The sequence below is a fragment of the Rhamphochromis longiceps genome, linkage group LG10 (genome assembly GCF_057381845.1).
Source record: "Rhamphochromis longiceps isolate RC_006_pf linkage group LG10, R_longiceps_female_GT1.1, whole genome shotgun sequence".
In the NCBI taxonomy this organism is placed as follows: Eukaryota; Metazoa; Chordata; class Actinopteri; order Cichliformes; family Cichlidae; genus Rhamphochromis; species Rhamphochromis longiceps.
This window is the reverse complement of record NC_140566.1, coordinates 4984628-4998028: the sequence shown is the minus strand read 5'-3', so window position 1 is coordinate 4998028 and position 13401 is coordinate 4984628. Positions and strand designations below refer to the sequence as shown.

At 42.0% G+C, this 13401-nt stretch overlaps 1 protein-coding gene across 1 annotated transcript in view; it reads right to left on the bottom strand.

Moving 5' to 3' along the window:
• igsf9bb (immunoglobulin superfamily, member 9Bb) overlaps window positions 1–12507 on the bottom strand; it is a 147015-nt gene extending 134508 nt beyond the window's left edge. Inside the window, exon 1 of the mRNA XM_085419952.1 lies at window positions 12245–12507. Coding sequence (XP_085276078.1) covers window positions 12245–12308 — 64 coding nt within the window. The 5' untranslated portion in view covers window positions 12309–12507. The remainder of the gene's footprint in view (window positions 1–12244) is intronic.
• Window positions 12508–13401: the final 894 nt, after the last annotated feature.

Below are 13401 nucleotides of genomic sequence, written 5' to 3'. Positions count from 1 at the left end.
CTTTGTGTACCGTGACTGCAGCAGAAGAACTGTGGTAATTATTAGCAGGTAGAGCTGGGCGATAGAACGATAACGATATGTATCGCGATATAACTTTTTCTCGATAGAAAAATTCCACTATCGCGATAGACCTCGCCGCTCTTGTCCTTGTCCTAAAAAAAACAAAAAAACAAAACAAAACAAAAACAACAGCCAATCCAAATTAAGTAACGCAGAGCCGAACCAATCACAGCCGCAGCGTCACGTCACGTGACTTGTTACTTACAGCACAAGTGCCAAGCCGCACATGTGTATTTGTTTGGGAAGCAGCCAGCCACCGTACCGCCCGGGTAATGGAGGAAATGAGTGTGCCGACTAGAAAAATCAACCGAGCGTGACCGAAGGTTACCGAAGAGAAAACAGATGATGGTTCCAATGCCGGAGAGATTGTCGAACAGAAGAGCCATAGAAGTTCCGTAGTGTGAAGGTATTTCGGCTATTTCAAGTCTGACAAAAAATAGAGTAGCGCGCACTGTAAATTGTGCCGAAAGCAAGTCTGGAAATACAATAAACTGGTGCATGCGCTACGTCCACACGTACCCGGGTATTTTTGAAAACGCAGATTTTTCTATGCGTTTGCACCTTTCGTCCACACTTAAACGGCGTTTTTGGTCACTGAAAACGAAGATTTTTAAAAACTCCGTATTTGCATTTACGTGTGGACTAGAAAAACGGAGAAAACGCAGCGTCAAAGATGTGCGCATTTTGACGTCACACTGTGCGCCACGTTATTGTTTCGGTCTAATGAATTTCTATAATACTGTTAATTCTACTCTCTGCAGTGTTTAAATGCTTACATATACACACAGTTACTGTCCGTCCACACATACGACTCGGTTCTGCTTCTATGCCCCAGCTTTGTTTACTTTTTCCCACCGAGGCTTCTAGATTGGCCAACATTTCTGCACGGTTAGGAATCTAGCGCCACCTGCTGCTTTGGCATGTTCATAGCAGCGTTTTCCTTCATTTCTGCCTTTATGTGTGGACGGGATTATTTTTTTAAAACGAAAACGGAAAATCTCCGTTTTCAAAAATACCCGTGTACGTGTGGACGTAGCCTCAGTCTCTGACTTGAAGCGCTAATTCGTCATTCGGCTTTTGTCAGACTAAAGTAACTGTTAAAACTGTTTGAAAAGCTAAGCTATACAACAAGGAGAGATTGAGAATTTCCTTTTAGTTCTCAGTTTATTTGATATTGACAAAAGTTAGTCAGTTTTGTCTGTTCTTCTGTAAAACAATTTATTTTTAGAATTAATATTTTGTTTCTAAGTGGAATTGACAATTTAGTCTGTTTCGTTTGTTCTATTTTGAAACTTAAACGCTTTAGCGGCTGCCTTTTGTGTAGTTTGCAATATTTGCCTTTATCTATCTGAAAAAGTCTCATGTTCCTTAAGTACATCTACCCTGTTGAACTTATTATGGGAAATAAATATTTAAATAAAAACAAGCTGCTGATTATTTCACATTTTACTTGTGAGCAACGGCACATTTAAATCTTACAAATATAGTTATTTGGCTTATATCGTGATAGATATCGTTATCGCCTGAAATGAAAAAAACATATCGTGATATGAAAAAATCTTATATCGCCCAGCTCTATTAGCAGGACAGCTTTAAGATGAGTCAGCAAGAAGACACTGGTACAGTGTATTCAGTGCACATACAGGAGAACAATGGCTTTCAGAGATGTGCTACAAAGCTGCTCCAAGTCAAAAGCTTTATCATGAACAGTACACCACGCGCAAGCTTATCTGTGATAGCCATACTTTCTTTTATTGTCACACATCTGAGGAGTACCTGTGAGGTACTTAGAAGGGAGCATGTCTGGAGTGAAACAGAGCAGTTATCATTGTGGGAGTCAAACAACATTTAGTGAGATAGTGTCTTTATTTTATGAACTACGCCGATGGACTCAAACATCCTTCTCTGCCAGCTTTCAAGCTTCTTTCAGGAGTGATATATAGTTAACATTATACAGGAAGTCAATACTAGATAAGCAAACTCTGTCATCCCCCACATAGAATTAGTGGTAAACCCAGGACACTGAGTGACGGGACACACAAATCCAAGTGCAATAGAAAAACACTTGCAGCTGAGCCTGAGAGAAAATCAGCTGTTCCTGTCCCAATTTCAGCACTATAAACGTATTCCAAGCTTATTAAAGCTACTAAAGGTGTGAAAGTCAACACTAGTGTGTGCATATGAAACATTCCCAGTTCAGTCTCCCTAAAATCATGGCAAACTTGATAACTATATTGATATCTGAGTTTCTCTGCAGGTAAATGTATATTTGGGGGATACAGGTCCTTCTTGGATGTCTTTGACAGTTCATAAAGTTTTATTCATCTAAAACCAAAGATGAATTATATTAACTTCTGCCTATTTATCCCATAGACTGTATACACTGCACAAAAATGAAGCCAAATTTGTCCCAAAGTGTTTTCTGTCCTGTGCTCCACTTCTCTCATGTCTCACTGATACTGTGTCTGCACTGAATAGACAAAAATGAACTAAACTAAAATATTTTGGGTTGATTTTTATTTTTATTTGTCAGTTTATCAGGTGCTTTTCTTTGATAACTGAGCTGAAACAGAAATGTGCTGTCCTTGCACTGGAGGTTCTGCTTACATACTGCAAACCTGACAGGGATCTGAAACGATTTACAACTACACATAAAGCGCACAATCTTTTCCATCAGTTCGTGTGGCTGTGTACCCTCAGTGGACGGGTTCACTGAACCCAAATGGAAGCTGCTGGGAGCTCAGGGGGAACGACGGCAGCTGTCAGTCACTGCTCTTTGGCCCAAATAACAAGCTGATTGACATCTAAAGGTTGGTGACTTTTATGAAGTGTGCCATTTGCCCCAAGCAACAAGAGTGCTACTTTCCATTAAGCTCTATGTAAATGAAAGGTGTCTGTATGTGGTGAAAGCACAATATACTGTGCATGTCCGCCACTTTATTAGACCTGTGCACCTGATCAACTGCCCATTAACCATAAACCAATCAAATAGTAGCAGCTCAGTGCATTTACACGTGAAACAGAATGCGATTTAAAGTTAGAGTTTATAAAAAATCTCACCATGAGCTGCGTTAGATTGCACTTCATCAAAAATAATTATATTGCTATACTATTTTATCAGCTTTTTTTTAAACAGTAAATTTAAAAAGCACTTGATAACAACAATAATTATAATTAATTCAAATTAATTAAGGAGTTTAAACAAACGGATCAATTTACCATTATAGAAAAACAAACATACCAAAGCTGTTAATTTAGGGAAGCTGTGATACTGGGTGGTGGCATAATACATTTTTTATGCATTACTTACATGTACAGTCTTGGTAAAAGCGAAGCTCTCAATTTACCGGTCGATCTACGTCCCTACCCTCACCTATGGCCACGAGCTGTGGGTAGTGACCGAAAGAACGAGATCGCGGATACAAGCGGCGGAAATGAGCTTCCTCCGAAGGGTGGCTGGCCTCTCCCTTAGAGATAGGGTGAGAAGTTCGGCCATCCGGGAGGGGCTCAGAGTAGAGCAGCTGCTGCTCCACATCGAAAGGAGCCAGCTGAGGTGGTTCGGGCATCTGACAAGGATGCTTTCTGGGCGCCTCCTGGGTGAGGTGTTCCGGGCATGTCCCACCGGGAGGAGGCCCCGGGGCAGACCCAGGACACACTGGAGAGATTACATCTCTCGGCTGGCCTGGGAATGCCTTGGTGTTCCCCCGTATAAGCTGTAGGAGGTGGCTGGGGAGAGGGAGGTCTGGGCTTCTCTGCTTAGGCTGCTGCCCCCGCGACCCGGCCCCGGATAAAGCGGAAGAAGATGGATAGATGGATGGACTTACATGTACAGGCAACTCCACTGAAAAACTCCTGATGTGATTTCTTTTGCAGTATCCTATAGGTCTTTGGCATCACAGGGACCTAATAATGTGATTAGTATTTCTTACTATTGTGTTTCAGTTCAAGATGAAGAAGGAAAACCTGCTTTCATCCTAGCCAAACTAACATTTAAATAAATGCTGGATAAAGTTTACAAGGGGGTAGTCCATAGCTGTAAACCAGAGTGACAATGATCCAGCTTCAAAGAGTACGACCACATGCCTGAGAACATTAACTCGACATGAAGCTGGCAGGCAGAAAATTCAGTCTAAAAATATCCACTGACAAGTGCCAACTTTAAACTGCGTCTTTTTTTTTGCAAGAGGATTCAAACTAAGATACATTCTCATTTTAACAGGATTCCATGACCTTTAGAAAGTTGAGTGTTTAGCATCGGAGAGCCATTTTCATGCACACAGCTCAGTCTGTGCATCTTCTGACTCACACCTACATTCACATACTGGTGAATTACTATTATCAGCTATTATTGGCCTCTCTGAGACTGACACCCATATTGATATAGACCCAGTACATAATGCTGAAAAAGATGCAAGACGATGATTTATGAATTGTTCCTTTGTTGAATAATGGGCACACTGGGAAAAAATATTCAAAACAAGAGCATACATGTACATTTTAATTTACACTGTATGCCTCATACAGTCCTCACTAACCATTTATTAGCCTTTAGCCTTGTTGCAGGAAGTATACCATGCAGGCAACTTACAGGACCTTTTCTCAAGATCCTGAAAATGACAGCAATTGGAATTTTGATGAATTGATTAAAGTCAAATAGTGGTGGCCAAACGTTTTATAAGCAAATTTATTTGCTAAGAGAATTCTGTGTTTAAAAAAAAGAAAGAAAAGAAACAGTCATGTACTTTACCATACTGCTGAGTCTAGCCTTCAGAATGAATCTGGGTGCAAAGATGAAACCACACTGAGATTTGGCTCAAAGAAACTAAATGTTTGCTTCAAAGACTTTCTGAAGCTTCTGTTCCCGTTCCATGACTCCATATCTTTGCTACCATATTAAAGCTTTAAAATAACACAAAAGCCTTGAAAAAGATATCATCTCAGTTTCCCACTTCAGCTATAATTGTTTGCATGTACCTTTGCTTTTCCCTTTTGCTACATTGTTAACATGCAGTACTGTGGAGGCAAACCTGACTGTGCCATGCATTGATGAGCACAGTGAAGCAACAAATATTCAGGTAAAAACTGACCTAAAATGACACATAGGGCCTTATTTTGACATGTAGGTTACAGTCCTCTCAGCTGGGCTGTGCCATATCATATCCCTGCAGTAATACACATTATAGTATACATTTTTATGTGATATAAAAGTGTCATATCGTGATATCATTGCTATAGCAACACCATGCATTTGTATTCCCTGGTGTGCATTACAACAACTCAAGCCTCGGCACGTCTGAGAGTCCCGTATCAGCTTTTGCTATGATGATTTATTACTTAAAAAGGGATCCACTTCAGCAACCACCAATAACGCACAATGCTTTACAAAATATACAAGACAACTGCTGCTGCTAAATGTGGAGACAACAAGCTTTTTTCACCACTTGAGGCAAAAACACTGTTGAGTACTACCAGGCTAGCGAGGAGGAAATACATGCAGCTGATGATGCGCAACCCAAATGCAGCTCCTGCATAGTTACATGGTTAGAGCGCTTTAGTTATTGTTAAAGTGTTAAGGAGTTATATTATACTTTTACTCACATTTTACAGGGAAAACACTAACTAGGATATTTGTAAACACTATTTGACTTATGCTGTGTCATGGGATATAATGCTATGTCACTATTACTGAATGATGCTGCTGTTGGCACCTTGTTTCAGGAAATTCACACTTTCAGTTAGGAAGCATGTCATCACTGACAGTAGCTCATTGGAAAAGGATGGAAAATGCCCCTGCTTTTGGTTTTGAGTCTGTGATGCCCACCGCTATGTCTCAGAACTCTCTGCATTAAGTAATTTACTAACTAGTTTGCTGGACTATTAATATAGAGTAAATTCATATTTCACCCTTTTCGATGTGACTCTAAAATTCTGTATTTAGAGTGTACATTGCATAAATGAAAGAAGCTGTTTATAATGCCAACAATAAGAAAAGATGCGAACAGGTGATCTATCAATTTATACTGCATGTGTAGAAATTAGGTCATTAACGTCAATAATCGGATCAATAAGAGGTCGGATCTGAGCATTCCTAATGAAAAGCAACTCTCAGCCCACTCAGAAAACACAAGTCCTTCAATTAGAAAATGCTGAACACCCGCAGGATTTAAATTCACGCTGCAAATGAGACACGAGTCTCCCATTTCTTGGTCAGCAGCTTTATTTTTGCCAAGCAGCCACCCACTTACAGCGAGACTGCTCATTAAGTGATCATACTGTAGGGATCATCAAAAAACTGGGATACCAGGAAAGTTTGTGAGTTCAATTAATTAGGCAGCAGCGCTCTGTGCCAGCTCAGTTTTGCCCAAAATACACATGCTCTGACAACATCAATCAGTCAGTAACACAACTTAGGCCCAGATGAATCTCATTTCACTGAATCTACCATAGAGGCCTCTGTATATGCATCCTGCAAGATTTGACTGAGAACAGCTGGTGCAGACCAGATGACCCCCTATGAGCAAGAGCTTTGGAAACAGCGAGAAGGAAAAACTCCCAATTCACAGCGGTGGAAAAACGAGAAGCGAGCCAGAGATTAATAATGACTATTTATTAAATGCAGTGGTGTACTGTATAAACACATAGCGAATGAAAAAAAAGCTGAGTGTAGAAGAAAGACTTCATGGGAAACCCCCAGCAGGTTTGGCAAACTGCGGCGTAACAAAGGTGTCACGGTTCTGGGTCGGTTCAACCCGGCGTTCCAAGTTTATTATGTTTTGGTTTGCTCATGAATGATCGTTTTGTTACCTTTGTGATTTGTTGGTTATTATTTGAATTCTATGTTCTTTTTATTCATGTTTATGGATTGTTCTTTGGTTGTGTCTCATGTTTAGCATTGAGTTCCATGTGTTATATTCTGTCTGTCTCTCAGTGTCGTGTCTGCGTCCTTGTGTAGTGTTTTCTTGTTTCCTGTTTTATTGTGAAGGTCTGCGTCTCATGTGAGTGTGTTCAGTTTTACCTCCCTTGTCTCGTCTCGTTAATTACTCCCTGCTGTGTCCACCACCTGTGTGTAATCTCCCTGTGTTTCTCTGTGTGTATTTAAATCGCGTCTTCTGTCATTGTAGTTGCTGGTCCATCTGTGTATCCACCATGTCTCACTCGTGTGTTTTCCCTGCTGTCCGTCGTCATTCTCCGCTGCTCATCCTCCTTCATGTTCATGTCCTGGTTTGTGTCCACTAGTTTAGTCGTTCTCAGTTTAGATAGCCTTCTGTTCCTTTTGCCGTTTGCCCATTTTTATTTTGTGTTTAATAAACCACCCTCACACCTTTACAAGTGCCTGCGTTTGGATCCTCCTTTATTTCTTCCACACGGCTCAGGGTTATTCAGGCTGCAAACCTTCATCACTCTTTATGTTTATTGGACACACATCTTTGGTCAAGTGGAATGTGATTGTGTTGGTGATTTGTATCTTTGTGAGGTGGATGGTTTTTTTTCTTGGGTAACATCACTTCTAAATATTCAAAGTATTTTCAAACAATGGAAGATGATCCTTTTTGAGGAAAAAGCTCTTTACCTTCTGCTGTCCCAGGCATTTGATTTTTTTCTTTTGTACAGTGGTACTCACAGAGACAGCCCAGAAAACTTCACACTGCAGGGTGCAGGGACAGCTGTGATTGGCACATGCAGGCACATCATCAGGCAGTGATTGAGGGAGCGCATGACTTGCTTTTGCTTTGCATTCTATTGGCAGAGCACACATTTTCATTGTTGCTCGATCATATTGATTACGTGAAGCCAAAATTGTGATCATGACTAAAATTTGCCCTAATTTAAACTTGAAGCCTTAATTTTAAGATTTGTTTGCTTTTCCATGTGTTTCCATGTGGATATACTAACTGGGACCATTAAAAAAAAAAAGCATACTATGTCCATTACTTTTTCTCACATTATCACACTCCGATGTGATGGTGACACACAACAGCAATCACTCACTCCTCCTGTTGTCCCCCTGAGTGGGTTCCAATCATTGAGACCCTTGACATGGGGGTGATGCAACAGTAGTTAAGGGAGCGCTTTACACCCACTATCATGTTTGCCTCAAACAAAAAGCACGACATCGCTCGCTTACTAGCATGCATACATACTAGGAGTTTAATTCTCACTTCACAAAGAGACATTTACAGATCAGTGTAAGATGATGAAAAACTTACGTTTAGCATAGCAGAGCATAAGTGGAAGAGCATCAACTAAACAGTCATGAAATTGACCTAGCTTGCTCCTTTTTTTCCCAACAGACCAACAGTTATAATAAGCATCTCTGCAAATGTGCATTCGATTTTAAAATCAAACTAGAAGACAGAAACATACTTCTGGTTCTACTGTTTGAAGGTTGAAGAAGATGATCAGTGTGATTGTTGGACAAGTTCCTTTCAAAGAGAGCAGGTATCTGAGCAACATGAAACTACAGTGATGAAGATTCAATTATTTATAAATATCATAATAATGATTGCCATTAACTGGAAATTACATGAAAAATGGTGGTGAGCCACAGCCAATCACTTCGCCACACATCCATCCCTGAGGATATCATCCATTGGCAATTGCACCAATTTTCACAACTTTTTTACAAACCATTCTGGGGTTGACTATCTCTGCCCAATTCAAGGATCGAGACAAAAGACCAGAAGAAAAATGCAGGAGATGGAGAAAGATGAATAAAAAAAGTTCTACGGGTGCCTGCACAACTAGATATGTGATTAAGAGCTTTATTACTATGTTATTACTGTAGACTCCAAATCCATTACAGGTTCTGAAGAATGACAAACAGGTACCGATGCAAGGAAAAAGAGACGTCTTGGGCAGGATTGTTGTGCTATTATTACTGTGGGCTCACGCTGTATTTTTAGTGGACTTAATGAATTGACAGAGCACACAGAGGACACAAACACAGACATTTTCAACTGCTACTGACTGATCACGTTAAGATCTTCATATTCATTTAGCACTTACAGTGATACACTGTGTATAAGTGCTAATTATTGCTACCTCAGGATTCACCAACGGTACATTCATGCTAAAATAACCCAGATGCTTATTGCAAAAGCAGCTGGCTTATTTACTTAGTTTTTAAGCCAAATGTAAACTGAACCAAGTCTCTGTGTTTGTGGGTTTATTGGGTCACACTGTTTATTTTCTCAGCAGTCCAAAAGAACTGAACAGAGCACAAACACATCAGAGTTAGAACCAGTCTACACAGATCATGAAAAATGATGAAAGCATTCTTAAAAGTGGACCTATTACGCTTCTCCTTATTTTTTTTCTCATGTGTGTCCTGCTCAATTGACAGATGCTCATATTAAACATGAGCAAATAACAAAGTTTCAAATTTTAGCTCAGTGTGTAGCTGTGGCTAAAAGCTTTAGCAGTGGCACAAACTTTGTCTTTGTCTCACTTTTTTGATTTGTTTTTTACTTGCGTTACTTTTTACGTTTCAAATTAATGGAAAATTACTTTCGGCAGTGGCGACACTATCAAAATTTTTACCATGAATGCATGCATCCCTGTGGATCTTAAGCACGAGCTTCAGACTGCTCTAAACACTCTGTTTCAGAGTATGATGGGTATGATGTCATAGAAAAGGGGCATCTAGGTACCTAGGTCACACCTAGGGTCAGGGTGAGGAGTAGGATAAGGGTTGGCTGCCTCTTTTTAAGGTTACGTTTTCAAGCACTTTAAGGATGCACAACATCCTTCTTCTGTTATTTACACATAGGTCATGTCTACAGTAATGCTCCTCAAGGCTTGAAATAGCACACAGTAATCAACGTATGAGTGAAATTGAATATTACATGAAGTGGTAAAAACTGCACAGGGAAATTCTCTTTTTACAAAGCAAACAGCCCCTACTTCCCACCTCCTATCCAGCCCTCTTGGCATGTCGTAGCATGTGTATTTATGTAGCAATTGAGTGGCATTTATCACACAGCTTATTTATAATTAGTTCACTTAGTCTGGGGGAGACAGCCTGTTAGTTGGCATATGTTCAGATCCTGGTTAAAGACACACTGCTCCCCAAGGGGATAGTAGAACGTTGACATGTGTGCATATGGTGTGTGTGTGTGTGTGTGAATGACAGCAGACAGTCGCTGCAGAGGGTGCCCTGAGCCTCCATTAACACAACCCACCATGTTGCTATCCCTCGGCTACCCGGCCATGCTGAGAGAGACCTCTAGAAACCTGGAGGGGAGCGAGTTCATCTGAGTGCATGGAAGAGGAAGACGACAGGGCAAATGTACAGAGAGAAAGCAGGAAGAGGAGGCGACGAGAACCTGAGTCAGACAGGATAAGTGAGAGGAGGGAGAATGTTGGGAAGGGAAGGATGAAATAAGAGGAAGGAAGGCTGGAGAGAAAGAGAGGGAGAATGGTTCAAGTCCAAGGTTATCACATGGCGAAAGTCGAGCCACTTGCCAGCCGCCAGCTTGGGACAGCAGCGCTCTGATGCAAGGATGCTGCCCTGCGCCGCTTCTACCAGCTGGGCCGTTTGTCTCAGTGAGTGTGCCTGTGTGCTCAAAAATGGATGCTGCAGAGCTCCGTCACAGCACAAGGATCAGATGCATAACCTGACAGACTTCCTAAGGGGGACGTCTTTACAAAACGCGAGTCCAGTCACCATCGCTCCTCCTTCTACAAGTCGCCAGCTGTCCCAGACATTGAATAGCTTGGGGAAGCCGCTTAAAAACATCGCTCTAAGTCTCCTTCCTTTGGCAGGCGATGCTTAAGTGTATCCTTTTTAGGCTGCATATTACATAACTGTTTGTAGTGGAGCTAGCGGAGCCCTGTCTCACATGCCAGAATGATGTGAGCAAAAATAAACATAATAAAAAACCTGCAAGTGTCTGTTGTGTCAAAAGTCTGAAACACAGTGGTGGACAGCTCGCTGACAGAATCCCTTCCTTATCATTTAATCATGCCGAAGCACATATGCTGTCCCAGTCGCCTGCATCTCTCCTCTCTCTCCAAGATGAGTGGGGGATTTTTAAGGTTAAAGCGCTATTGCAGCTTTGCTTGCCTGCCATATTCCTCCCTGTGCATGACATCATTGATGTGAGACAGACTCAGACTCCATGACACACTTTCAGACCACTGAATTATATGTGGCAAGGAAATGATGCCATATAGAATTAAAGCTCAGACAATTAATTAACTGGTTCACAGACAGCTATGTGGATACTTTTGAGCTTTGGAGAGTTGATCAGACTGAACAAACAGTAACAATGTGCTATGTGAATACTCTCAAGCTTTGGAGCGCTGATAAGGCAGAACAAACTGTAGCAATATGTCAACTTAGCTTTAAGAAAATTATAATTTTTCACTGTTTTTTGTCCTTTTTTGACCAAAAGACTGCCTCCTACACTGATGTGCTCTCTAAATATAAAGCTTGGTAACAGCTACACTTAACCCTCTCAGAAGACGTCCCTCAGCGCCCCATGGAAAGGTTATGATCTTTCACCCATGACGTCAACAAGCCAAGAAATCTGAAGTCATCACAACTTGTCATTAGTGCGTGAAAAGCAGCCTGAAGAGTGACGACAACCGTGTGAATTCCCCTAAATGTCAAAGTTCTCCCTCTAGCGGACAATGTCCGCCACAACTGAGCTTCAGCCGCTCCCCAGGAAGAGGTTAATCCATTCATAGCATTATAATGACATCTACACCAGCGCACCATACTAATCACATCTGCCTTCAGATTTCAGCAGCTGCAGACCGGCGTGGAGCTCAGTGAGACAGGCTGCTACAGCTGCGAGAGCCCAAACTCACGCGTCTCGGGAGGAATATGCCAACCCAAATAGACTGCAAAATCTGTCACTCTGGAGCCAAAAACGTCACAACTTCGGCAGTGCCATTTATCAATGATAACCACAAATTCCCGAGATACATTACGGCAGGAATAAGCATGTTTAAACCAGGTTTTATCCTCCTCCTTTTTTTTTTCTTTTAACGGTGGACCGGTCCCTTATCCTTTACCCACTCAGGTGATGAACACACGTATGAACTTGTTTTGACATTTTCCCATAGAGCCGACACAGTCAGAGTGAGCTAATAAGAAAAGCATAAAAAGCCGTTTCATAGTTTGAACGTGCCAAAGTGAAAACTTGAGCAAAGACACACACACTGCACTTCGACTCACCTTGAGCGGCCGTTCCTCGGGTGCTGAATACACTTGCTATCAAAGTGGCCACATACCAAATCATAGTACTATTGCCGACCAGAAATAAATCTCATCATATCTCAAAGTGCCCCTTTCGGTGAATCTCTCATCGCCGGGTGCCCCAGGACAAACTGAAGCGGGCCGGTATCCTTGTCTTCTTGTTAACCGAGCCCTGGACACTTTTCCATCGGCGCTTCCCCCTCTCTCTTCCCCTCTCCTCCGCTCTCCACTCGCATCCTGAGTTGGATCACCTGCGCCAATGGGACGAGAGCAGGCGACGCTGTGAAACCAAGCCCGAGCCTTTAGATATCCACGAGCCCGCCTCCACACCCGTTTCATTGAAGGGTGTGGGTGGGCTCCGGACGCCGATTGGTTACCTGCGCTGTCGTTTTCCGAGTTGGAGTGATGCGTTCCTGGCATGTGGTGAGGCTCGGAGGTTCTGCACCTCTGCTCGGTGGAGCGCCCAGGAATAGCTGCTCGTCGCTGGCTTTTTGTGGTTTGTTTGTTTCAGTGCGAATAAACTTACATTAACAGCTGTAATGGCATGTATCGGAGAAAATAATATTATGTTGGTCACTTGTAATAGAGTTAGAGGCAAACCATCCGATATGGTAAGTGCAGCATCTCAATGATAAAACTGAAGGGAAAAACTTATTATACAAAACCACGTCAGACATCCGCAGACAGAAACAACCCAACAGGTGGTTACCCTTTATAATGGATGGAAACCAATCCTGTTTCTTTAAGGCGTTTACTGCTCTTTGACTGTATTATGCGTGACTCTGAATTTTTGCAAGTCGACGGAATCGGTGCTTATGAACAAAACGATGACTTCCTGATTTTAGCTTTTTAAAGGTAATTAATTACATCTTCCCATTTTTCTTGGACAGCATGAATGCAGCAGTGGAGGGAGCGTTTCAAGGTGGGTTGGCGTGTGGAGCTGTTGCGGAGCTGCAGTATCATGCTGCGCAATAAGACGAGAGGAATCCACCACCCTGTGTGTGTGTGTGTGTGTGTGTGTGTGTGTGTGTGTGTGTGTGTGTGTGTGTGTGTGTGTGTGTTGGGGGGTACATCATCACGTGACTCACACCCGTGCATTCATATCCCTTCTGAAATATGAGTTCACTGTTTAAATG